Below are 25301 nucleotides of genomic sequence, written 5' to 3'. Positions count from 1 at the left end.
CCTCCCAGCAGGTGTCCTAGTAATTAAAGAAACACATGAAAACCAGGTCCTGCAATTTAGGAGCTTCTATCAATTGTTTAAAGAAGGCCTTTTCCACCCCTTCCTCCTGGGTTTGAAGTAAAAAGCTCATAAGCAAGTTCTTGCTTAGAATGTATTCACAAAACATTCAGCATCCACTTTCAAGTAAAGAAGAAATTTATAATATACTTGGCCTATTTGTGAGTGACTCACAAACAGAAAAATGGTCTCAGTGAATCTAATAATAAATCATTCCCTGTAAATTTAGTCCAGTGTTAGTCCTATGTCATAACTATGACAGCTACTTTCTAAATACTTACATTTCTGGCACACCTCCCAGCAGTACTCTCTAAAAATGATGACAATTACTGAAACTTCACTAATTTGGTGTCCTTTATGGTACACTGAAATGGATGTAATATTACAATTAACAGTATTTGCCAAGAAATAATGCTTACTTGTATGTGGACAACAAGTCTGAAAATATTCTGTGTGTGTGGTTGTTTTTTCTTTCTTGCCTGGATCCATTTCATTATGGAGCTTGGAACATTTCTGAGGAGTCTAGAAAAACAGAAGAAATAAGGTACACTGTTTAAGTAAAGTTGATATGTTACCTGACTCCAACAGCAAGCTGAAGAATCAAGAATGCATTGGATTATATAATAAATATCAGAGATGAATGTAATGAAGATGAATATAAGACATCAGAGTGGTTATGTAATAGGCCAATGGACAAACTTTACACCTATATACAAATGCTGACATTGGATACAAGTAGCAAACCGTTCCTATCCTATCAGTCTATAGTGGGAATTTGAACATGAGAAAAACGCTGAGTTCATTGAGCCTATGCAGTAGTCCAGGGGTGGGCAATTACTTTGGGCAGACGGCTGCTTACTGAGTTTTGGCAAGTCATTGAGGGCCGCATGATAGGCAGCCAGGGGCAGATAAATATTCATTTTCTAAATTTCTCAGGGGCCCCACGGGCTGCATAGAATGGCCTGGCGGGTCGCATCCGGCCCGTGGGCTGCATTTTGCCCACCCCTGCAATAGTCTCTTCTTTAAGTCAGGGGACCAAATCCACAAAAATACTTAAGGCATTGTTACACATGCTCTGGGGGTAGGGGAGTTCTTTAATTAGAACAGCTCTGAGAGCCGCTCTAAGGAAAGTGCACAGAGCATCTTGTGTATCAGCATCCACATGTTTCAAAATGGTGGCAGGGGTACTTTACTGAAAGCTCATCAAAGGGGTGATTTACCTAAAGCTCGACACTAAGATCTGGGGTGAGGTGGGCACTCTAGAAGGGAGGGACAGGATACAGCTGGACCTGGACAGGTTACAAAGGTGGGCAAATGAGAATAGGATGGGATTCAATACTGACAAGCGCAGGGTACTGCACTTGGGCAATAAGAACCAGCAGCATACCTATAGGCTGGGGAGCTCCCTTCTTGAAAGCGCAGAGGCAGAAAGGGATCTTGGTGTCATTATTGATTCCAAAATGAAGATAAGCCGCTAATGTGAGGTCGCAGTCAGTAAAGCCAACTGCACCTTGTCATGCATCCACAGATGCATCACAAGCAGGGCCAAGGAGGTGATCCTCCCCCTCTGTGCAACACTGGTCAGGCCGCAGCTGGAGTACTGCATCCAGTTCTGGGCCCTGCACTTCAGGAGAGATGGGCCAGCACTGAGAGGGTCCAGAGGAGGGCCACTCGCATGATCAGGGGGCAGCAGGGCAGACCCTATGAGGAGAGGCTACAGGACCTGAACCTGTTCAGCCTTTACAAGAGAAGGCTGAGAGGGGACCTGGTGGCCATCTACAAACTTACCAGGGGGGACCAGCGGGGAATGGGAGAGACCCTGTTCACCCGTGCACCTCCTGGAGTAACAAGGAATAACGGCCATAAGTTGTTTGAGAGTAGGGTCAGGCTGGACATTAGAAGACACTATTTCACAGTCAGGGCAGCTAAGATCTGGAACCAAGGGAAGTGGTGCTGGCTCCTACCTTGGGGGTCTTTAAGAGGAGGCTTAATAATTACCTGGCTGGGGTCATATGAGCCCAGTTTTCTCTCCTGCCCAGGGCAGGGGGGTCGGACTTGATGATCTACTTAGGTCCCTTCCAACCCTACATCTATGAATCTACAAAACTATGAAATAATTAATCAAGCCTGCTCCAACACACTATAATTACAGCATGTTGCAGCAGCCTCCTAGCACATCTACAGGCATTCTGGGGTGCCTAAGGCCTTGTTACACCTGACACAGTGATCCACACAAATGTTGATGGGTGTAAGTGCTAGCATGAGTTTGGCATAGTCACACTTCAGGCCAGCAAGGGCCTGGAGGGCTGAAAGGTAAGAATCCCTCTCCTCCTATTCCAGGCTTCCCCCCAGGGTTCCCCAGTTGTCCCTGCCCCTCAGGGTTCCCCCAAACCACCCCTCCCACCCCCACCTACTTGTAGCTGCCTGGCTGTCTGTCACAGAGCAGCAGACGGGGAAGGTAACCTGGCTGTCCAGCCACCAATGCCAGGCTGCTGCTCTTCTTGGGGCTGAGCCCACCCAGAGAGCAGCAGTGGAGCAGGTAGCTTAACCCTTCCCTGCCTGCTGCCCTGGGACAGACAGCACGGGCAGCCACAAGTAAGCGGGGGGAGGTGGGGCAGCGAGTGGGGACCTGGGGTGCTGGAGGGGAGGTGGGTCAGTGGGCCTGATCCAGGCCAGCGGAGGAGAGGGGATGGGTAGTGCCCCTCATTTCCAACCTACAAACCCCCTCCCCCCATCCTTGCTGATACTCCTCATTCCCAACCCACACCCCTCTAACACTACCTTTGTCCTGTGCTCCTGACTCTCAGTTCCCTGACCCCCTGGTGCCCCTCACTCCCAAGCCACAGCCCCCCAGGCCTGCCAGTGTCCCTCACTCCTAACCTGCAGCCCCCTGTCCCCCCAGCCTGCCAGTGCCCCTCACTCCCAACCCACAGCCCCCTGCTCCCCCCAGCCCTGCAGTGGCTCCCAGCTGCCCCACCCCTGCGAACAAGTGCACCAGTTGTCATGCCACCAGGCCAGCCACACAGCTATCTGGTGCCCCCAAAGGACACCCCCTTCCCCCTTTCCCCACTGGAGGGGCAGGTGCCTCCCCCACCCTGCTGCAGCCCCGACACCCAGACAGCTTCCCCTGCCACCCCTCACAAACCCATCCCCTTCATGCACCCCTGCCCCCCCACCACACACAGAGTCCCCAAGCCCTAGCCCTCCAACCTCTGCCCTGACAGACTTACCTGCAACCAACTACTGGGTCCGCTCCCACCCTGCCTGGCTGAATGCTGGCCATGTGCATTTATGCATGCAGATACATGTGATGTCCCCTGCCTCCAGTCACCCTCCCCCTGCTTCCCCCAGTCCCAAGCAGCTTCTTACTAGGTCAAGCCAGGAAGTGTCAGAAAAAACTTTGATGCTGAGCACAGCAAAATCCTGGACATTTGTTGATATTAAAGAAAACAAAACACCTAGATGGAGATGGGCGGACCCAAAAAGAGGACATGTCCAGAAAAATCCGGATGTATGGTAACCCTAGGTAGTTATATCCAAAACTGCAATCCTGAAAGACCTGATTCAGTTGTTACCTAACCCTGAAGGCATTAAAACACATAGGCACTACGGCTGTGCGAAGCTTCAATCCCTGATTTGATTCAGTGGAGATTTGGCCTGATTCAGTGACCAAATCTCCAAATCTGAATCGAATCAGGAGACCCTTTAAATCTCTCCAAATCGAATCGGAACCCTCCGAGTCAATTAGGAGAAATTTGGAAAGATTTGGCAATTTGGACATAGACACAGCTTTAAATGTTTTTTCTACGTAACTCGAGGTACCAGGCAGCTTGTGAATGCTGGGGCAGATGTAGCGTCCCACAAGAGTGCACGGGGCTCTCCAACGCACTTGGTAACAGACCCAGAAGTGGACCAGAAGCATGTCTGGTCCACTTCCGGGTCCGCTGGGGAGCGCACGGGGTGGGGGGGCCTTGCACCCCCACGGCTCAGCAACTGGTGCCTCCCGGGTCTGGGTTGTGGGGGGACCTGGGGTCCTCTTGTGGCCAATCGCTGAGCTGGGAAGGCCCGGATGGGGGTCCCCCAGCACGCTTCCTGGCGGACTCAGAAGTGGACCAAAAGTACTTCTGGTCCATTTCCGGGTTTGCTGCCAAGCACATGGGGAGGCCCCCTGCACTCCTGCGGGATACTCCATCTGCCCCAGCATTGCAGCATTCACGAGCCATGCCTGGTACCTCGAGATATGTAGAAAAAACATTTAAAGCTGTGTCTATTCTCTGAATCAGCATTGAATCTTCAGATTTGGATTTGTCCAAATCGCACTGGGGACAGTGATCCGAATCAACGAATCAAATCACTGTTCCCAATTTGAGCCAAATCTGAATCCGAATTGAATACAGCCTGTTTCACACACCCCTAATAGGCACTTCAGCTTCTTAGGTATCTTCCAAAAAAGTCTGTGACTTGACAGTGCTGAGCAGATAGAGGTCTAACATATAAATAAACCCTATCAAGGGTCATAAACTAGGCTTTCCACCACCTGTCTTGGCTGGTCACACATGATCTGTTAGACAGTCTCAGTTCTTGTCTAAGGGATTAAGCTATGCATAACAGTTGGAGAAAAAGGTGGTCACTTTTTAGACAGTTATTGACTAGAACACTCACCCAGAATGTGAGAAACCTAGGTTCAGCTCCTTCCTCTGTCTAAAGGGATTCAAACCCAACATCTGCCATCCAGGGAAGTCCTTAACAACCAACCTGTAGGCTATGTGGTGTATAGGCACTCTCATTACTTCCTGTAGAGGCTGTTCCACTTTGTGTGGTTTCATTAAGTATTTATTCGGCCAAGAAAGAAAGAGGGCACCTGACTACAACTTCATAGGTAGGGCACTTCACTGAGAAAGGCAAGACCCAGATGCCTCTGTTCAATTAACATTCACCCATTTTGTATAATGAACAGTTTATGGAATTCAAATTCACCCAATTTTTAAAAGGGGCACAGAAGAATATAGAAATAATCATTCTCTGAGATATTTTAAGCTGGTAAATAGATTTGGCTGGGCTACAGTATGTCAATATTCATAAGCCTTACCAAAACTCTCTCAACCATGTTTTCTCCAAACACAAAATCAGATTTGCTATGGTTTAAAATACTTCTGTCTTCAACAAGATGATTTCTAGGGGAACAAAATAGGTGAAACATATTATTGAGATCTTTGTAAAATGTATAAATATAACACACAACTATCTGAATTTTTTTCTCAGCCATTCCATTAAAACAAAGCAGTGGCCAACTTGGAACCAAAAAAAAAACTTCACTTTAAAAAAAAATGAAGGTATTACAATACCCTGTAGTTCACACAGAAGAATATGAATGTTTCATATGATTAGAAATGGTAGCAAAGCCATCAGCTCCAAGCTGTGTATGGTGTCCAGGCCCAGGAGCAAAATAAGAAAAAAGGAATTGTGCCTCTGTGAGGCACACTTCTTTCCCTCGTTTTTCTTGCTCCAGAAAAGTAATGCTAGGAAAAAACTACAGTCCTCCTTATACTGGCTTAGCTGTGCTGTCCAGTAAATTCACCCATGTCATCTGCTCCATGCCCATTTGCTTGGAGATTTGGAGGGGGGACATGCACCCTTTTCTACTGCACTTCAATTGGAAGTCCATGCAACTCATGCAGAAACCTCTTACTCTCCTGCACAAGCATACAGATGATGTTGCAGCCTATCCACCATGTACTTTCTTTTGCTTAATCTTTGCATTTTTCATCAAATCATTACACAGGTGCACAAAAAGGAAGCAAGAGGTGAACAAAACCAGACACTTGCTACACTTTGAATATATTTACACTGGAAAGCATCAGCACATTCAGGCTCATGTTCTTTTCCCAAACTGTGCTATTAATTCATAATGGGAGTCCTCAATTCCTTTTTTTAGGGTGATTATAACCTGAACCCACAGGCTCTGGTCAGATTCTGTGAGTGGGTGCCTGTCCCAGCTGATATTTGCTTCCCTGTATGGTCAATTTTCAGCATGGTTGCAGTATAGTTGTGAGATATACACTGTCCTTCTCTAGCATTCCCACAGTTCCCTGTTCCTGAGTCTTCCAGCCCCTCTGTGCACCTCCCTTTCTGAATGACAGTATAAATTTTTCTTATTAGGTGTTTATCATCTCTTTTTCTTGGCTGGGTATTCACAGTACTGAGTCATAGTACCAAGAGTGAATCATTCATCTCATGCAACTGTGATGAAAGGTAAAAGATGCAAACCAGAAGTCAGATAATTTTCGTGGCTTCTTGCCTGTCAGGCATTTTTCAGTGCTCCAAGCATGGAAATTACTGTTTCTCACCACCTCATTCTTCTTCTTTTTTTTCTTTTTTTTGGGGGAGGGGGGAGGAAGGGGGAGTTAGGGGAAGAAGGCTTCTTTATATATAGGGGAAAGGATTTCCTGATAGATGGCCAATGAATTCAGAATTAGGAAGGATTTGGGGTTCCCTAGCTATGATTTGCTTTGGTTAAGGGTGGGCGCTATATATGGAGTTTTCACAGCAGTTTGCTCTCCTTCCATCTCTACCCCAGCACCAAGTACCCCCCAAGATGGCTACCAAGTAGGAAAAAAAAAGTGAAAATGCATAAGTCAAGCACTGCATTTCACAGTATTGTCTTATTGATTTTATCTGCACTTGCAGAAATAGATATTTCTTACAAGTTCTTACATATCAAAGATTTTTTTCAAATGCATTATCAGGACTTGCAAACGCAAACTGTTCCTAAAACTACAGATTAAAGAAATAGCATTTGTGACTTTTCCTACTGACTATGTGGCCCATATGGTATGTCTCTGGGTCAAATTACACTTCGGTTATTCTATGAGCAACTAAAATGTGAGTAACCACACACTAAAGCTCATTAACTCATGATAAGTACCCTCTGAGCTCCTCAAAGTTATGCCACTTCAGGCGAGGGTTAACTCTGGGCCATGCTATCTGCCTCATGTTAAGATAACTTCAGTCTGCTCCATGGAAATGAAATGAGCAATCGGCAGTCCTCCAGCAACCCAAGATGCAATGCTTCCAGTTCCCTCTGCACCGCCCACCTCCCAGAGCAGGGACAGAGCCCAGGTGTCCTGGGCCCTAGCCATGCCCCTGTTCACTGGCCCCCTCCTGGCAAGTCAGGGGTATGCAGGAAAGAAATGGTATTAACACTTAACACGTGACCACTCACAGAAAGTTCTAACTTCAAAGCCGCTTAACACTTCATGGATTTAGTACAGTCAAAGTGTAACATGTAAATTCTCCCTGTGCAAAAAGTCAGTAAAAGCCAGTTCAGTCTTTGCAAGCCTCCTTTGATGGATACTGTCCAGCATTGAGGAGACAGTGCTATTTTCCTGTGAAGGTACTTTAAACATTCACCATTTCTGTGAAGATAAATGACTAAATCCCTCAGCAGCAAACAGCCCCAACTGTTTTGATTTTGTCCTCCCTCTCCTGTGATTGACCTCAGTAGGGAAACGAATGCCTACACCTGTCATTCAAAGCCCTTAGAGCAGCAGCTTTTCAGTGCTCTTCTGGATCTTTCCCTACCCCTAGAGGGGTGATGCTTGTGAATTTTGTCATTAGAGGCTTATCAACACTTTTTTTTTAGATCTTTTCCCCACTCCCTGGGAGGCATTGCTTCTAAATTTGTGAGACAGTGGAAATTTCACTCTAGTCAGAACCAGCTGGTAGAGGAAACTTTGATGGGCCACCTCTGTACTGACTTAACTTCTCCATTACCTGAGATGCTGTACTGTCAATCAAGCTTTTATTCTCCTTTGCATAGACCAGTGGTTCTCAACCTGGGTGCTATGGTATCTGGGGGTGCCATGAGATCCTTGAAACAGTGCTACAAGGTGTCTCGGTTCTACAAAGGTTGAGAACTGCTGGCTTAGACTGAGGGAACCCTCCCATTGGCCTGTATTGCCATGTCTTTTGCTCCAGAAAGGGATGTCCAAAATATGCATGTCGCTGAGGATACAAACAGACATCGCATTTGCCCCAGGAGAAAGCCCTTTGTCCTGGGGTCATATGGATGTACAGATCCACTATCCTGCTTCTAGTCCCTTTGAATTCTGGCTGATAAAATGCACTAGCACTTTTTCCTGGGATATCCTGTTGTATGTTTGCATTGATTACTGTGGTTCATTCCAGGGACAAGCTTGTCAGGCTGTGTGCACTTGCTGGCCACCTACTGGTGAAAGAGCAGTAATATAGGGTCACGTGTGTACAGGACTGTGCTACAGCATTTTTAATCCGGGCCAAATCCTGGGACAATCAATCCTGGGTCAAATGAGATATTTGTTTACAGCCTGATGGCTTGTCTAGCCTGAAAAAAAAATCAGGAATTTCAGGCTAGTTAAAGAAACATTGAGTCATGCCCTGGCCCCAACTTCATGCCAGGGACAGGCCATTTCATGGCCATTTCAAGTTAGTGAACACTTTTTTCCAGTTGTTAAAATAGAAGGCAGAGAAAAAAATCACTATGTGTGCTTAGTGCTCAGTGGCTGTATTTTCATTAGCCACTTCTAGACAGAACAGATCTCAAATGACAAAGGATGACAAGCTACAAATGACAGAAATTGTAAACCAGTGCCTTTGCCACACAGTTGTGGGTCTGGAATTAATTTCTCTCATTTCTACAAAAATGTATTGAACTGACTCTCTTTCTCTGTCTTTGCAGGCACTGTTAGATCTGAAGGGCCAGCCATCCAACCCCAGAGTGTGAATACATGGACATGGCAACTGAGGTCGCTAAAGGGTGCCATTGTCATGGAGATGCAATTAGAAGCACCGAATTCAGGGAGCTACAGCTTGAGCGGAGAAACCTAGGCCACCCATGGGATAAGAAATTATGGAAAGAGAGCAGGAACAAGAAGTCATGTAGCACCTATCCAATACAACACTGAACAAGTCGTATGTGCAGTCTCCTGAAAAAAACAACACCCTGGGGTGGTGCCATGTTCTACATGGGGACAGGCACCAATGATTGTTCCTGTGTAATTTCCAGCACTGACATAAATGACAGTGCCCAGTGCAACAAAAGCGTCTCACCAAGGGCTTAACAAAGCACAAAGAACTCTGCAAACCTCTGTTCTCTTGCCCTTTCCAGTGCACTGTTATAGCCTACAAGCTTTCCAGGACGGAGAACTATTTGTGGTTCACAGGGATGTGATCAGTGCTACTAACTCTGGAAGCAAATAATTCCTCTCATTCAACACTCACGTAGCACCAAACCACACTCTTCCATACAAGAAGAGACTGGAGGAGAAAGGAGAGCAAGAGGAACACAGCAGAACTAGCTACCATTGAGCCTGCCTGTATTCATAGTGTGACATTATGGTTTGAAGGGCTGCACTTCAGCTTTCATTTGCTTCCAGATAGCATCTTCTGGTCTTATTATCAAACCTTTGTTTTTGTTAGTGATTAACAGATCTGACTGCATGGGTCTTCCATTTTCTTTTGTATGTAGTTGTGAGTTTAACCACATTCTGTGTTTGTTTAAGCATTTACTGTAGCTGCACAGCTACACTGGGAGCCAGAAAACCTATTCCCCATGGGGGTCCCCCCACTTAGCTGAACAGGCAAGCAAATGCTGTTTGAAGGGAAAGCCTCAGGCAGAGGGAGAGAAAATTTGTTTGGGAGTTTGAGACTCCTATTTCCTTCATCTTTCTTTTATTTTTCTTTTAAGTGGGTTAGCAGTGTGGGGGTGTTAATCACTGGAACAAACTGCCTGAATGGGTCCTGGCAGTTACTGGCTCCCAGGGCCTGGCCCCCTCTGTTTTGTAATTGTATCATCTCAGTATGGGGTATAGCTGAGACTGGATGACCAAGCTGCAGCCATAGGCCTGGGCCCTTTTTTTCCTGCTGTTTCTACAGCTTAGCTGTGTGCCTGAACCCGTTATATGTTCAGGGCTCAGTGGGGTAGGGGAGATATAAGGATACAAGTCCCTAGAACTGTCTTTTGGGTGAGCCCCAAGTCCCAGACTGCTTGGGCATGGGTGAAGCCTCCCCAAGAGGGTGCAATCTATGAACTATGGCTTGTAGTTGGTAACGTTTTAATTTGTATACAGTGTTTTTCTTTGTTTTCCTCGCCTTTGTTTTCTGTAATAAATTTATTCTCTGTCTACACTGCTTGCAAGAAGGGGTTTTTTGTTTGTGTGGGACACCCTTGAAATTTAGTGTTTCCCAGGTGGTCTGGGTTGGGGCTTGAGCCAAGGTAAAATATATTTAGACTCCAAAATTGAATCCAGCCCTTGTTGCCGCCAACCAGTGCCTGACAGAAGGGTTACACTTAAGTGGGCAGTTGCCATACAAGTGACTCGTTTAAGGAGTTCTTCAGTTTTCTCCCTATGAAAATACTTGCCTCTAGTTTCACAGATGTTGTGCTGGGTGTAAGAGGCTCCTCTCACAAATACAGTGTCTTGAATATTGGCATCCAAACAATTCTGGAGGCAGTATCGTTTCACCATCATCCTCCCATGTATGTACTCAGCCATCATTCTGCAACTGCTAAGACTAAAACTGGATGTTCTGTGTTGCCTTATGCTTCCTTGGAAAGCCATGGCACGGGAGGATAAGCTCTCTCTCTCAAATTACCAATGAACTTGTACCCCATTAATGATCCTGGCATGAAAGGGAGTACAATTCTAACAGTCCAAGCAAATAAAATACCAGAACTCCTCAGAATACTGGTGCTGTGCACATGCCAGTGCTTCCCACACCCATATGCACAAACCCTTGATTGAGGTCCATTAACATCTGCAGATGAAATAGTACCCCCTGCAGTTAACATATTCAATGGCTGATTGGGGGTGGCAGGGACTATGAGTACATGTGTGCCATCAATGGCTGTTTGGAAACCCTATTTTTTGAAAGCCAACTGTTATTTCAGGCATATTTCCAAAGTTGACAATCCCCAGGTCTAAGTACATACAGTCAAAAAGCCCAAGGCTGAATCGATTCAATCTTTACAGGTTAGTTTAATCTGTATAGATTGAACTGATAAGCAAGAGAACAGACATTCACTTTTGATTCCGGAAATGCATCTAAACGCCTTCAGTGGCCCAGGCCAGAAGGCGGTGCGGGGGGAGGAAGGGGGAGCACTAGAGTATGCCTCCCTGCTCAGCTGGAGCAGACAGCTTGAGCGAAAGCTAACCCACCCACCCTGCAAAAGGAGGTTTGTGGGGTAAGTGCAAAGCATCCTGGGATGCTAGCGAACTGTAAGTTAACTTGAGTCTGTAGGGGATCTGGGACAAAAGTTCAATAAACTGATTTAACTTAAATCAGTTAAGTCTGATACTACATCCATCCAGGTTTATCTGCCATTTTGAAAGCAGTTTATGTGCACTGAACTTCTGTTGTGTTATGTATTTGAACTGGTTTCTGATCACTTATACTGGTTTATGTGTAATTTCTATCCCAAGCCCAGGTAAACAACTTTCATAACGGCATCACAAAGGTTCACTGCTACTGACCATTGACTTGCCAAGCTGCTTATCTGCAGACCTGTAGCAGTCTTGGACAACTGGTTTCCAGACATCAATAGCAACCCAGTTCTGTACCAGCATGAGCTTCTTCAGTTGCACAATGGAGCATCATTAGCTTGGGAGAAATTCCTTGCACAGATCCCTGAAAATCTGCATGTTGAGCTAGGTCAGAGTAGCCCCACCTGGCAGGGGTCCTGAGGCCTGGGGATCAGCCTGCCAGCCTGGGGATGCTCCTGCCCAGCTCAACATGCTGCAGAGGGGCTGGCTGGGGCACAAGCATGCTCTAGTATGGGTCTAGCTGGCAAGCAGCCTCCATGCTGAAGCACCCTTGTACCCCAGCCAGCTGCATCAGCATCTACACATGTGCTGCTGTGGAGTAAAAAATGCTGCAGCAAGATAGTACTTGTATTTACAAGTTTATAAGTTTACTCTAGCCTAATAGTCCTGCACCTGTAGACACCAAGACATTTGCTGTGGAGCTACTTAGTCTACTCCACAGTAAACATCACAGGTAGACATGCTCTTTGTTTAGTTAGACATATGCTAAGCCCTGGCTACCAATGTCCACCCAGTGCTTATTGATACAACTTCTCTACATTGGGTCTGTCTACATGTGCACTTATCGCGCTGGAGTTTTTTGCTCCAGGGTGCACCATTTGAACATGCTTCCAATAACCTCCAGCGCAGTAAGTGCACATGTAGACACACCTAATGTAGAAAAAGGAAGGTCATTTTGCCTACCTTGAGCATAAAGAATACACAAAATACATGGACACCTATCACTGCAGACATACCCTTTGACTAACTTACCCTATTGTTTTAGGGCTTGAAAGGTTCATGATGACACATGGTCTCTCTGCTGTTCTGGAACTCATAATGTTCTTAGTTGGGGAAGGTGAGCACTCTTCAGATAACTGAAAACAAGTAATATTATTAATTGGATATGTTACAGAAAAAATAAAGTTTTATCAGAAATATAGGACCTTCAAAGCCATACTCAGGTGAGTAAGCATTGCTTACAATAGTAAGATATATACTAGAACATATGTATTCTGATGGAATTACAAGTTGAAAATATCTCCACTTTTATCCCATTTAAGAAAGGCTGAATTTTCAAAAACACTCAATGTCGATACAACTTGTCCCACTGAAATCAATACCCACTGATTTAAATTAGGCCTATCCTGAATGTTTTGGAACCCCCCACAAAACAAGTAATTTCAGTTAAACATTATTACACTTCAGTCACATGGAAAAACAGTCATAGACATTTGACATAACAATTCATTTTTACCTGAATAGTTTCTTTATTTTCAGCCTTTGGAAATAGCAGTGTATGTTCAATACAGGTCTGCTTTCTTTCCTCATATAATTGCATTGGTGGTGGCTGTAAAATGGCAGGCCTGATGATATTCCACAGCGGAGAGTGTGATGAAGATCCTAGCAAAACAGAAAATAAGTTACCATATACACAACCTTTTACTTCACATTTAAAGTATACATTCTTGTCTTTGGTGACTCAGCATATGTGTGTGTTTTGATATTTTAAATTAACTGAATTTACCCGCTCTTATTTATACATACCGCCCTTTGGTATTTTAAAACCCTACTAACACACCAGTCATGGAACCAATCAATGTTAAACTTCCAAAAATAGAGAGTGGTGTAATATACATTAAAACAATTTTGTACAACTCTGTAATAAATTAATCTTCTGGCTATACAAAGCTTAATCCTGCACTTACTTAATTGGAGTTTCACATGGTGTTTAGTGGAAGCAGGGCTCACTCCCTATTATATAATGTATCAAAAATGTGTATGCTCATGGTTACATTCACTCCTAAATGGAAGCGCAGAACATAGGTTATTTTGGTCCTCAAGTAAGGCTTAAGTTGGCCTAAATGATTCTGTTGCACAGGCGCTCTGTACAAGGATGAACTTCAGCCTTAGACTGTAAGCAGCTCTGGACAAAGACTGACCTGTTCTGCACTTTTGGAGTGTACAGCTCTGGATTAACATCCAATACATACTGCTATGACGACAATAATTACCTTCTTTTGTACTTGTGATGTCACTGCTTCTTCGGAGAAGAGCTGAGGTCATGAATATATTATTCTTCTTTACTGCAAAAGAAGTGTTTATTCAAAAGGCTTAAATTATTATATGTATTTCTGTAGCTCTCATCACTGTAGTGTCTGAGCAGGTCATGAACATTTTATCCTTACAGTCTATGCTCACAGCATCCCTGTATGCTATTATTTCTGCTATTGCTTTTAGAAAGCTTCCAAGTGCAATCCAAAGTTGTTCAAAAGGAATGGCTACCTTGTCTCATCAAAAGTGTCTGATAAAAACGCATAACAGATAGTCCATATATATGGACACTTCATTTCTTTTTCGAGAAGATGCTGGTTTGTTGCTACAGCAACTTTGCCCCCTCACCAGATTACTTAAAAAGCTCTAGCCCACAATTCCATGAGTCCCTGGATTCTCAGCACTGGTATCATGACTCCAGGGTATGGGGGACAGACAAGTGATAGAATTTATAACCACTTGTCCTTTTCCATATTTGTAAATGGGCCAATGGTCAGAGCTAGACTCAGTTGAATGGGTGTCCCAGAAGAGAAGATAGCATTGTTGTATGAATGACCCCTGTTTTTGTCCAAACAAACCCAGTTCACATTTTGGGTCAGTTGTTATTCTATCTATAAGGACATCTAAGTGGCCTTGGGCACTTAATCACTTCTTTAAATCCCTGAAAAAGTTACTGCATCTACCTTTGTAAAATGCTGTCATGAGTTTTAAAACGACTACGTTACAGAATGCAGTAAGGAATGGGAGGGACATGAGCGAAGGTGGAAAAGGACTGCACATGAGGTGCTTAAGTCTATGTATCAGATAGAATTGGACCTGGCCCCATTTCTTTAGCTCTTTTCTGCATTTTCTCAGTATAGCTTGCTTATGTCTCATCCCTAGACTGCTCTCCTGGCAGCACAGCATTCCCTAATGCAAAGGGACATCAGTGCAATACTAACTGAGAAAACAATGTCACCTACTGAATGGCAAACAGTTCAAGAATTTTATTTTGCCTTATTCACATGCCAACCTGGCCTAACCCTGTTTAGATTTGTTCCACAGAAACAGCTGTTCTATACATTTAATGATTCTGGTTTTTACATGAATATTTGCTACACATTTCTTAATTACCTGGCTGCGATGGGGGAAAGGTAGGAAGGATGGTAAAAGAAGATGATCTTACTCTTTTTTGAGAGAGGGTATCTGAAAATATAAGACATTAAAATTATCATCTGTTCAAAGCACTGAATATGAGTTTTGCATACTAGAAAAATGTATGTGTCATGGATACTTCTTGGGTAGCAGAATCTAACTTATCACCTAACCGCTAACACCTTGTCATGTAGACTTTGAATTCCCCCATATTGCAAGTGCAGCTCCACATACAGAAGGAGCTGACGGCAGCTTAAACATACCATCATCAATATCTTTTCCAAGCCAAGCTGCACAACACAGTGATTACAATGCTAGCAGCTGCTCTATACTGGCGTGCCTGATGTTGGTGCACTATGTGACACAGAACCTGCAGTAACAAAGGTGGGAAATGAAGAAAAAAAACCCAAACAGTTGAGTACAGAAATATCTAAGACACCTAGGGTGTTTTTACATGTGCTCCAGGGGCAGGGAAGAGGGCACTTTAACTAGAGCTCCAAGAGCTGTTCTAATTAAAACACCTGCAGCGTCTTGTGTATCAATATCCCTGTGCTTCAAAATGGTGGCAGGGGTGCTTTAACTAAAGCTCTTTTGACAAGCTTTAGTTAAAGTGCCCCCACCGGCATTTTGAAGTGCAGGGATGCAGATACACGAGACTTGGATGATGCCGGAACATGCTAATTAACAAGTCTGCTCCAGTGTGCTGTAATTACAGTGCATCAGAGAAGCCTCCCCGCACATCTACAGGCACCCATACTGGCAGATTCTAACAGTACCACTCAGCCCTTTATGTATGAAGCAATTCAAGGAACATAAGGTGTGTATATATAGATACACAATCTAAATGTGATTTTTAGGATAGATCAAAGAAACGTTATTCGATGTCGCACTAAATAAAAGTAAATACAAGATATTATAAAGGCTGTATGAAATGATTATAAAGGCTGCATGAAATGAATAAAAGGCTGCTATATGAGTCACTAACATTAAGGCCTGAATTTTGGGAACAGCATCTACTCCCCTTGTTACAGTCACTACATGGTTTAAAGTAGAAATTATTTCTGCTGCATATGCTTAGTACAAAGTAGCTGACGGTGATTTGTATAGGTTTTCCCACTATATTGGGGAAATAACTCCACCTCCCCTGAAAGCGTTTCCAGGTGACTTGATAAGGTGGTGGAGGAGGATTGTCATCATGGCTTCTTAATTCTCTGGGTCTCACAATACTATACAGCAGTGAACCAGTAACCTCTTTAACAGAGGTACATAAAACTTTCCTTCATTTGCTCTGGGTGAAGAATTCCAGGAAATCTGTCCTGACTGAACTACCTAAACATTCCACTATTTCATGTGGTAATAGCTCAGATACATAAGATCATGACCCTCTGCTAATTTAAGGTTTTATTTATACTTAGAAAAGTTTAAATCCTCTTTTGAGAATTACTGGCTGGTCAGTTTTGAAGTGTACATGTTTTTCTAGCTTGGAATTATTCTAAATAAAAAGTGACTACGAACAAAAGGAAAAAAGTCTTTGTTTTTTGCTTATCATGCTAGACAACACAATTTCAAGCATTAAACCATGAATCAAGGGAAATGCTGTACCTAGGTCAGACTGCGAGTCAGATGTTCGGAAAGTAAAAGATGATGATCTTGCCCGTTTCTTGGAATAACTAATGAAATCTATGAGAAAAGTAACATATTGTGCACTATAAAACTCAACTTTTGCAACAGATTTCAGTAAAATATTGCAGTAAAGTATTAAACCTATAGTAATACTCAGAGGGCATGTCTATACATGCATTTACGCTGGCTTAAATTTACTGTGCAGTAACTTACTGGGAATAGGCCAGCGTCTATATGTACAGGCTTTAAAGTGCATTAATGCTGAGTGTGGACTGACTTGGGACTAAATTTAACAGACGTATGAAACCTGCCCTCATTTGCTCTGGGTGACCAATTCCAGGAAATCTGTCCTGACTGAACTACATAAACGTTCTACTATTGTACCTCTGTTAAAGAGGTTAGTGGGTCTTATTAGTCCTAAATCAGTCCACACACAGTGTTACTGTGCTGTAAGGCATCTACACGTGCATTACTGCGCAGTAACTAAATCGGGCATAAATTTGACACTTGCATGATGCAGGTATCAACTTTACGCTCAAGCTGGTGTAAGTTGCCATATTTACTGTGCAGTACAGGTGTGCACGTGTAGATGCGCATCTGTACTGCACAGTAATTTTGGTTACTATGCAATAAATGTGCACATGTAAATGCACCCAGAATGATTTGCAGAGGAGGATTAAGGCAGAATCCATTCATGGAAAGGGGCCATGATTTAAAGCCCATTAAAGTCCATTTTACTTTCAGTGACTTCAGTAGGCTTTGGATCAGGCCCTATATCACTAAGTAGCAGGTGGCACAGGCCTCAGCTACTTGTGAACAGATGGCTGAAGTAGGACTCTGTCCATAGTGTCCTTCAGTGCCTGGGGTCACATTATTATAAGTACTTTAAAAAAAAAAGAGGTGAGGGCATGCAACAGCCATTAGTTCACTTGCCTACTCTCTGGGGCATTTGAAATTTGGATTTTGGGGGACTAGGAAGAAAGAGAATAGGGTAAACCTGGTGGTTCAGTGCCTCACTGTATCTATGCTTGGTAATAGACTTTTTATGTTATAACATTCTAAAAACTATTTATGCATGCAATGAATGCAATTAAAATGCCCCAGTATCATACTACATGCTTTATAGCAAGTTTATTCAGTTTTAATGAGACAATTACTATCGTTTTCAGCTGCGCAAATTGGGTCTTCTGCAGGCCTCTGAAAGAAAAAGAGAAAAAGCATAAATGAGATGAGGATCTCTGCAAATTCATACATCAGGCGTAACATACAGCAAACAAGTATATTTTTCCAAAATTTTGGTTCCTCCATTACTTTCCATTCCCATTTGGGGCCCAGTCCCTCTGTAGCTCACTTGATTAAGAGTCCCATTGGTTTCCCTAGAAGCATTGTCTAGGTATGGGCTGCAGGACCAAGGCCTGCCTTGCCTGACTTTCAGGTTTCTTTATGGCCCATGCAAAGGGAAAAGCTGAAATTCTTACCTTAAAAGGTCGGTTTTTCTTTTCAAACACAAATATCGGCTGAGCAATAACTGATTTCTCTGGAAAAGTAGAGAGATCCATTTTCAGAATAATGCCTAGCTCTCAAGTAGGGCTTTTCATCAAAAGATCTCAAAGTGCCTTGAGAAGGGCATCAGGAATATGCCCCCATTTTACAGATGGGGGGACTGAGGCCTAGGACAGGTGGCATGAGCAACTGGTGCCTCCCAAGTCTGGGGGGGGGGGGCACCAGATCGCTGACGGGGGGGGAGGGGTGTCCCCCAGCAGCTGATCGCTGACCAGGGTTCCCCAGCCAATTGCCGACTGGGGAGGGAGCGGGGTCCCCCAGCAGCCAATCACCAAGCCCAGAACCACCAGTGGAGAAACCAGCAGAACTGGAAGTGCAATTCCACCGGCACTTCTGCTTTCGCAGCTGGTGCTTCCAGGGGGTGCACAGCCAATCTCAGGGGGTGCACATGTACCCGCGTGCACCCCCTACACATCGCCAATGCCAAGTGAAGTGATTGCCTAAAGCCACCTAGCAGCACAGTGACAGAGTCAGAAATAGGTCTCCCCAGAGTCTAGTCATGAATCACAATTTTTACTTTCAGACACTTCCTAAATGACCTGGTATTATGAAGTATAGTGCTTTTATCTTTTGCTAAAAATCTGAAGTGAGATCCAGCTGTGCTAACTCAAGTAAAACTCTCATTAAATCCAATCGAGTTTTACATGCAGAGTTCAGCCTCATCTACCTGCAGTTCAAAATTAACATCTTTCATCCAAGAAGATCCCCAAATACTTTACAAACTCTGGGTTTGAGTCTATATTCCAAGCATGCCAGAACTTCCACTTGAATTGAATAGACATTCTAGATAGATTAAACAGATATTAATCTGGGGATAAATATTAGTTTCTTTGTTAACTGTATTCAGTGTCCCCATTACTACAGTAACTAAACACTTATCTAAAAAGCCTCTCACCTCAATCAGCATTAAAATGTATAAAAAACTATATTGCTATCACTTTGGTCAACCCACACTTCTTCCTGCCTGAGTATCTCCAGACTTGGGAGCCCTTTTCACAACATATTTCTCATTCTATACCATTCATCATTGTGAACCAGATCCAAGTTTCAGTTAAATATTTAAGAATTCCTTCATGCTGTGGTCCTTATGCCAGTTACAGTTTTCAGTCTGGTTGAGGAGAGAACCAGACAGCTGGACAGGGAGTCCCACATCCCAGGAAGTCCCCAGTAGTCCTATCTGCCTCCCAACCAGTAGTCACACTTAGCTCAACTCACTGCTGCAGAGGGGTGCTTTTCTGTGGGAAATTCCAGTCATCTTTCAACTTATTGCCTAACCATTTCACTCAATTTATCATCTGATGTGTTCCTTTTGTCGTTCTGGGAGATTGCTATCTGACCCGTGTGTCACCTTTGGGCTGGTGGCAATATTTGGTGCTTTGCAGGCATCAGGAGAACAGCTGGGCTGAGAAAGCCAAAGATGAAAGTAAGGTCTTTCTCCTACTTTACCCCCATAATCTGGGATCTCACTATGGAGCTCTGGCTAAGCTGTTCCTCTCCTAGCTCAGACGGGGCAGGATCATAGAATCATAGAAAATTAGGGTTGGAAGGGATCTCAGAAGGTCATCTAGTCCAACCCCCTGCTCAAAGCAGGACCAGCCCCAACTAGATCATCCCAGCCAAGGCTTTGTCAACCCAGGTTGTAAAAACCTCCAAGGATGGAGACTCCACAATCTCTCTGGGTAACATGTTCCAGTCCTTTGCTACCTTCCTTGTGATTAAGTTTTTCCTAATATCTAACCAAAACTTCCCTTGCTGCAACTTGAGACCATTGCTCCTTATTCTGTCATCTGCCACCGCTGAGAACTGCCAGGCTCCATCCTCTCTGAAACCATGCTTCAGGTAGTTGAAGGCTGCTATTAAATCCTCTCTCAGTCTTCTCCAGACTTTGTCCATTCTTTTAACCTTGATCCCCTTTCAGGCTACCCCTTACTCTGAGAAAGTCATCCCTGTATGTATCCCAAGCATTGTCTTTCAAATTCCTCCCTCAAACCCATTCCTAATTCTACCTCAATCTCTATTTTAAAATATTAAAAGTAAGATTTTCTAAAATTATTTATTGGGAGGTACAGTGACTCCAATAAATGCTAAGCACTTCTCAAAGAAACCCATAGAAAAAAAACCCTGCCCCCAAATCAAAGTAGACTAAGTTGACTGTTAGCATATAAAAAGAGAAGATGCTCTCATTTGGGCCAGCAAGATTTTTGCATTTTACATTACATTACATTGGATTAGACAGTCAATGGACAAAAATAGAGATAATCTGGGGAAGCAGAACTCAGGATTCCCCCTGGCCAGGTGAGTGCGAACCACTAGGCTACAGAGTCAGGCTCCTTCTTGTTCTCCTTCAGGTCCCATGACTGTTTCATTCTTGACTATACAACCAAACTTCAACAGGAGAGCTCAGGGGTGCCCCAAGCTAGACTACTGTATAACTTGGCAACTCTGTTGGGAGGTGGGAGATGCAGCTTTGAATACTTTCAAATTGAAAAGGGCCTAGAAATGGGATCAATGATTTACTGGAGAAGTGCTCTAACCACTGGGATATATGTAAAAGGTAAGTAAGCATATCCTCCCCCTCCTTTGTTAGGTGCTGAAGAGGACTCCAGGCTCTGGATATTGAGTACATGGAGGCATATAGAGAGGGGCAGGAGTTCAGACACAAGTACGTGCTCGACATTTCTTATTCGTTAGTTCTAGATGGCTCCACGCTCAGCATGTGGGGTTCCATGGGTTGCCTTTAGGCTGCTTCTAACTTTCCCTACTGCCTGGATACTGTGCACAGGTATTTGACACTATTTCTCTGAATTAACCTCCTGAGCCCTGGTACCCAGGTTTAAGCTTGTCAAAGTTTAAGGTATCAGGCACTTCAGAGACCAATCTGCATTTTACCCCTGCTGTTTTGCCAATTGTCATATAAAAATGTGGCGTCCTCAAAACATGCGATTTTTACAACCATGACTCTCCATAAAATCAACTTAGAATATCAAGCTATTCCCAACAATTATAGTTGTGAAAATATACAAAGGAGTTCACCTTTCTCTTGGCTTGCATGGGGTTAAAGTGTTCTAATTTTATGATCAGTTACTAAATGATAAAATAATACTTCCATTAAAGCTTAAAGTTGAGAGTTTTTCCTTTTAAATTTAAAAATATGAAAATATATGTAAGGTAAAAAATGGTTATGAAAAATCTGTTACAACACTTACATAAGGAAAGGGTGCTCACATAAATCAGATGAAATGTAACTTGTGATAGTCTAGAAACAAAAGTAATAGTAATGAATTATGAGCACCATTATATCTGCCTTCCATTAAATTTCAAAATAATTTAGAAGTGTTATGGCCTGTCTTATAGTCCTTAATGTGTATTTGCACCTTCTTAGTGAAGGGCTGAATTTAGCTGCCTAAGTGTTTCTTCCAATGATTTTTAACCCATCTATGGCCCACAAAGGCATCATCATTGTCACTATATTGTTCACAATGGCTGCTGAGACCTTCACAGCAATAGCAGGGTGTAAATTCAGATATTTTTCTCCAAATGCACAATTCCCCGCCACTGGAGTGGTAGGAAAATCTCTACTTGCTGGTAGCAGTAACGAATCTATGGCACAAAGCTGAGTAGTTCCAATTTTTATCCACTAGAGGGGAGCAGTGCCCATAAACTGCAGCCTCTTCTTTGCCCCGTACATTTATTAAATAAAACAATTTCTCTCTCTCTCTTTCTTTTCCAAAAAGGATTATTCTTTTAATCTTTGCTCCCTTTACTAGGGTTCAAACTGCAGGATGCCTTCAAGTTACTTCAAATGTAAAACCCAGTGCAGGTAAGTTTCCCACTGTAAAGGGTATAGCATGTTGCAGGAGCCAAGAGAAAACTGGTGTGAGAAATTAAAATAGAAAATAGAGGAACAAACAAATCCCCCTCATCTCCAATTGAACCTGAGGAAAGGTCTCTCTCAGGGCATTTAGTGAAAGGTTTTCTTGATATCACCTTGGTCAAATGACATCTCCCTCCCAAGAACCAGGGGGAGACCCCTTTGTATCTCCAGCATCATAGCTCTTACAGTGTCTAGGGCAGCACTGATAGGATCAGACCCAACAGGAATAAATCTTATGAAAGCTTTTAAAAAGAAGCTTGGTCCAAAAAAACACCCAGGGGAACAAGTCAGTGCTGAAATGAAAGCGTGCTGAGGAATGAACAATGTGAGGCTTTCCCTGTGCTGCAAAGGGGTTGCATTAATTTATAGCTGATGCCCTCAGTTTCACTTCCTTGGGGAAAGGATGGGGGTGGAGAAGGGAAACCACTTCTCCTTGTTAGCAACAGCAGGGGGGCATACAAACAGTGACTGACAGGGACAGGGCGGCCCTGCCGCATTTCCAGCCGCAGCAGCCAAGGGACCGACAGGGACCGAGGGACAGGAAAGGGGTGGAATTGAGCAGCCCCTCCTCCTCATTACCAGCAGGCCACCCAGACAGACGCAGGCTGGTTAGTGACCGGATAGGACCGGGTAGCTCCAGTCTCAAGCAGCTTAGCTACTCCTGGGTGAGGGAGGCCTTTGGAAAAGTCACCGCAGGAGCCTGCCAAAGGGGCTGCCTCTGGCTTCTGGAATGGGAATATAATCCAAGAGGAGTCCAGACACAGGATCTGCCTGCCTGCCCCTGACAAGCTGCCCCAGGTTGGGCTCTCCATTCCTTTTGACAGATCCCTGGCAGCTGCTGATTTAGCGAGGTCCTGCCCCAATGTATTAGAATGACCAAAATCCAGCTTGCATGAACTCTCATCTGTGTTACTGGCCTCAGCTTCAGTGCTCTGCTCTACACGTGTGGAAATTGCTCTGTGTTATGTGGGGGGGACTCAGATCTGCACTTCCCTGCGTATGCAGAACTTGGATCTCAGCCCTACTCTTCGGTGCTCCGCTCCATGGCAGAAGGTGGATCCCCGCTCTGTGGTGCTACTTTTCCCTATATGTGCAGAACTCCGAGCTCTGTACATATACGGAAGAGCAAAACGCCAGAGCTGACATTTGAGTTCATTTCATGTAAGGGAAAACAGCATGTTAGAACTGAATAATAGAGCTGGGATAATAGTGCCTATGGCAACTTAAAGCTATCTCCCCCTTAATGAAGGATTGGGCAACATAAAATCTTATTCAAGATTTTTTTTTTTTATTTTAGTCATTTAAATTATCACTTCTAGAATATTCCAAAATGATAAAATGAAAATATATCCTATATTTATCTGAAGAAATCTCTCACATCTGTAAACAAAATGTTCAAAATTTGATAATTACGAAAGGATTCAGGTGCCTGATAATACTAAAATTATATGGGCGACACTGACCTCCAAATACATGTTTTTCAAACACTATCACCTATGTATACAAAAGATAGGTAAGGTCTGACAACTGTACGGGCAAAGTTGTGCATGCCTAAATGGCGATCACATTTATAAAACTTTGTGTGGGCGACAGCAAAGGGATCAGTTTAGGAAAGTGCGATTCCTGGCTGCTGTGTGAACTCAGGAAGCATTAAGCCCAAAAGACAAGCGAGGATATAGGTGAATCCAAAATGGAAGATTATTGACCTAAACCACAGCATGATACGTTTACCTGCTCAGCAGCTAAGTGTGAGGTTAGTTCAGCCTATTTACTTTTATTCCTCTTGGTTTACTTTATTTTCCAAAAGTGAAGGAAAACATTATTATGTAATCAAGTTTGTGGCTGGCTTGGGCCTGATAACAGGCCTCTGAGGACAAGTCAGAGGGGGCGTGAGACCAATTCCAGCTCACGTTCTCAGTCAAAAGCAAGGACCAGGATGTCCCATCTCAAGAGGTGCTGTCATTGCTCTGGCTGCAATCTCTGTCTAGTTTTAGAAGAATGTAACTTTCTGAAGGACAAATATTACTTGGCAGCCAGCCGGTCATTTTGGAAGAAGGTGAAATAGTAGTAATAATCTTTAATCTTCCAGGAAATTGAGCATTAATGCTAGGCACTGACTAGATTTTATAGGGCAGGGGGAATCCAAATGTTAGACTGGAAAATAAGTCTTTTTTTTCAGTCTGTCTTGCCACTGAAGACTGGGTAGATAAGTAGGTCAAATTTTCCTGGCTGTCTCTCTCACTTCACAAACAGAAAGGCCTCAAAATGGTCGAAAGGAATCAGAAATCATAGCAGAAGTAATGTCTTTTATTAGACCAACTAGACATTTACAAAAAAAAAATCTTTATTTGCAAGCTTTGGGGCACACACCCCCTTCCTTTACATAGGAGAATGCAAAGATTGTAAAATTTTTCCTAGATGGAAATGAAAATTCATATTTCACAGCAGAGCTGAAGGTGTTGTAAGATGGCCTGGCTGGAATAGTTCATTTTGTGTAAATTAGTCTCAGATAAAAGTTGGAACAGTCTTTTTGTAAAAAGGAAGCAAATTCACCACTTTGAAACCTGAGAGCTGACACCCTGGCTTCTGCCTATTGTTCCAGCTAGAGCTGCATTTTTACAGAGCTCAAAGCTGCCTCAATACAAGAGAAATTCCTTGCCCAGAAGAATATTTTATCACCCCACACTACCATGAGGTATGAAATATCATAACCAGAAGGAGACATAATTCAACATCCTGCTTGACACCAGACAGCATTGAGGCGAATAGACTGTTTCAACTTTTATCTGAGCCTAAAATGCGCAAAATGAACTATTACAACCAGGAGATCTTACAACATTTTCAGCTCTCCTATGAAATATGAATTTTCATTTCCACATAGGAGAAGTTTTACAATCTTTGCATTCTCCTATGCCTGAAGAAGGGTGAGTGTGCCCGAAAGCTTACAAATAAAGAATTTTTTTTGCAACTATATAGTTGGTCTAATAAAAGATATCACCTCTGCCACGAGTTCTGATTCTTGTTCCCTGAGACCAATACAGCTACAACTTGCATTGCTCCAAATGGTCAATGCATCTTCCAAGATCTGCCTCAACACTTAATATTGCCAAAACACCTTCCCCTAAATTATGGATGTTTTATGGTTGCTATTTTTTTTAAATAAGTTTAAGTCCTGAAACAATATTCTTATCTAGGCCCACTCTGCAGTATTGGGTCTTTAGTGCAGAGCCTAAATGAAGCAATACTCTACAATACTCAAATACATGATGATACAATGCATTAAAGTTAGTTTTGTGGGTTTTTTCAGTCACTTATATTTAATGATTATTTTTTACATAATGTTATCAACCTTTTACACAAGCCAGCCATAACTTTTCCTAAACTATTTATTCAAAAAGGAAAATAAGATATTCAGTTAAAAAAATTCTAAAATTGCT

General features: G+C 43.4%; 1 protein-coding gene across 2 annotated transcripts in view; it reads right to left on the bottom strand.

Moving 5' to 3' along the window:
- RANBP3L (RAN binding protein 3 like) overlaps window positions 1–25301 on the bottom strand; it is an 81609-nt gene that overhangs the window by 12129 nt on the left and 44179 nt on the right. For both annotated transcript variants that reach the window (XM_019495911.2, XM_006270043.4), the window contains exons 2-10: window positions 17906–17964; window positions 17585–17624; window positions 16407–16484; window positions 14784–14855; window positions 13631–13702; window positions 12874–13019; window positions 12390–12493; window positions 5147–5231; window positions 477–579 (exon numbers count right to left, since the gene is read on the bottom strand). In XM_019495911.2, the coding sequence (XP_019351456.1) occupies window positions 477–579; window positions 5147–5231; window positions 12390–12493; window positions 12874–13019; window positions 13631–13702; window positions 14784–14855; window positions 16407–16484; window positions 17585–17624; window positions 17906–17964 (759 nt within the window). The remainder of the gene's footprint in view (window positions 1–476; window positions 580–5146; window positions 5232–12389; window positions 12494–12873; window positions 13020–13630; window positions 13703–14783; window positions 14856–16406; window positions 16485–17584; window positions 17625–17905; window positions 17965–25301) is intronic.

This window comes from Alligator mississippiensis, chromosome 3 (genome assembly GCF_030867095.1).
Source record: "Alligator mississippiensis isolate rAllMis1 chromosome 3, rAllMis1, whole genome shotgun sequence".
Lineage (NCBI taxonomy): Eukaryota > Metazoa > Chordata > Crocodylia > Alligatoridae > Alligator > Alligator mississippiensis.
Note: the sequence above shows the minus strand (reverse complement) of the source record. Positions and strands in the feature narration are given on the sequence as shown.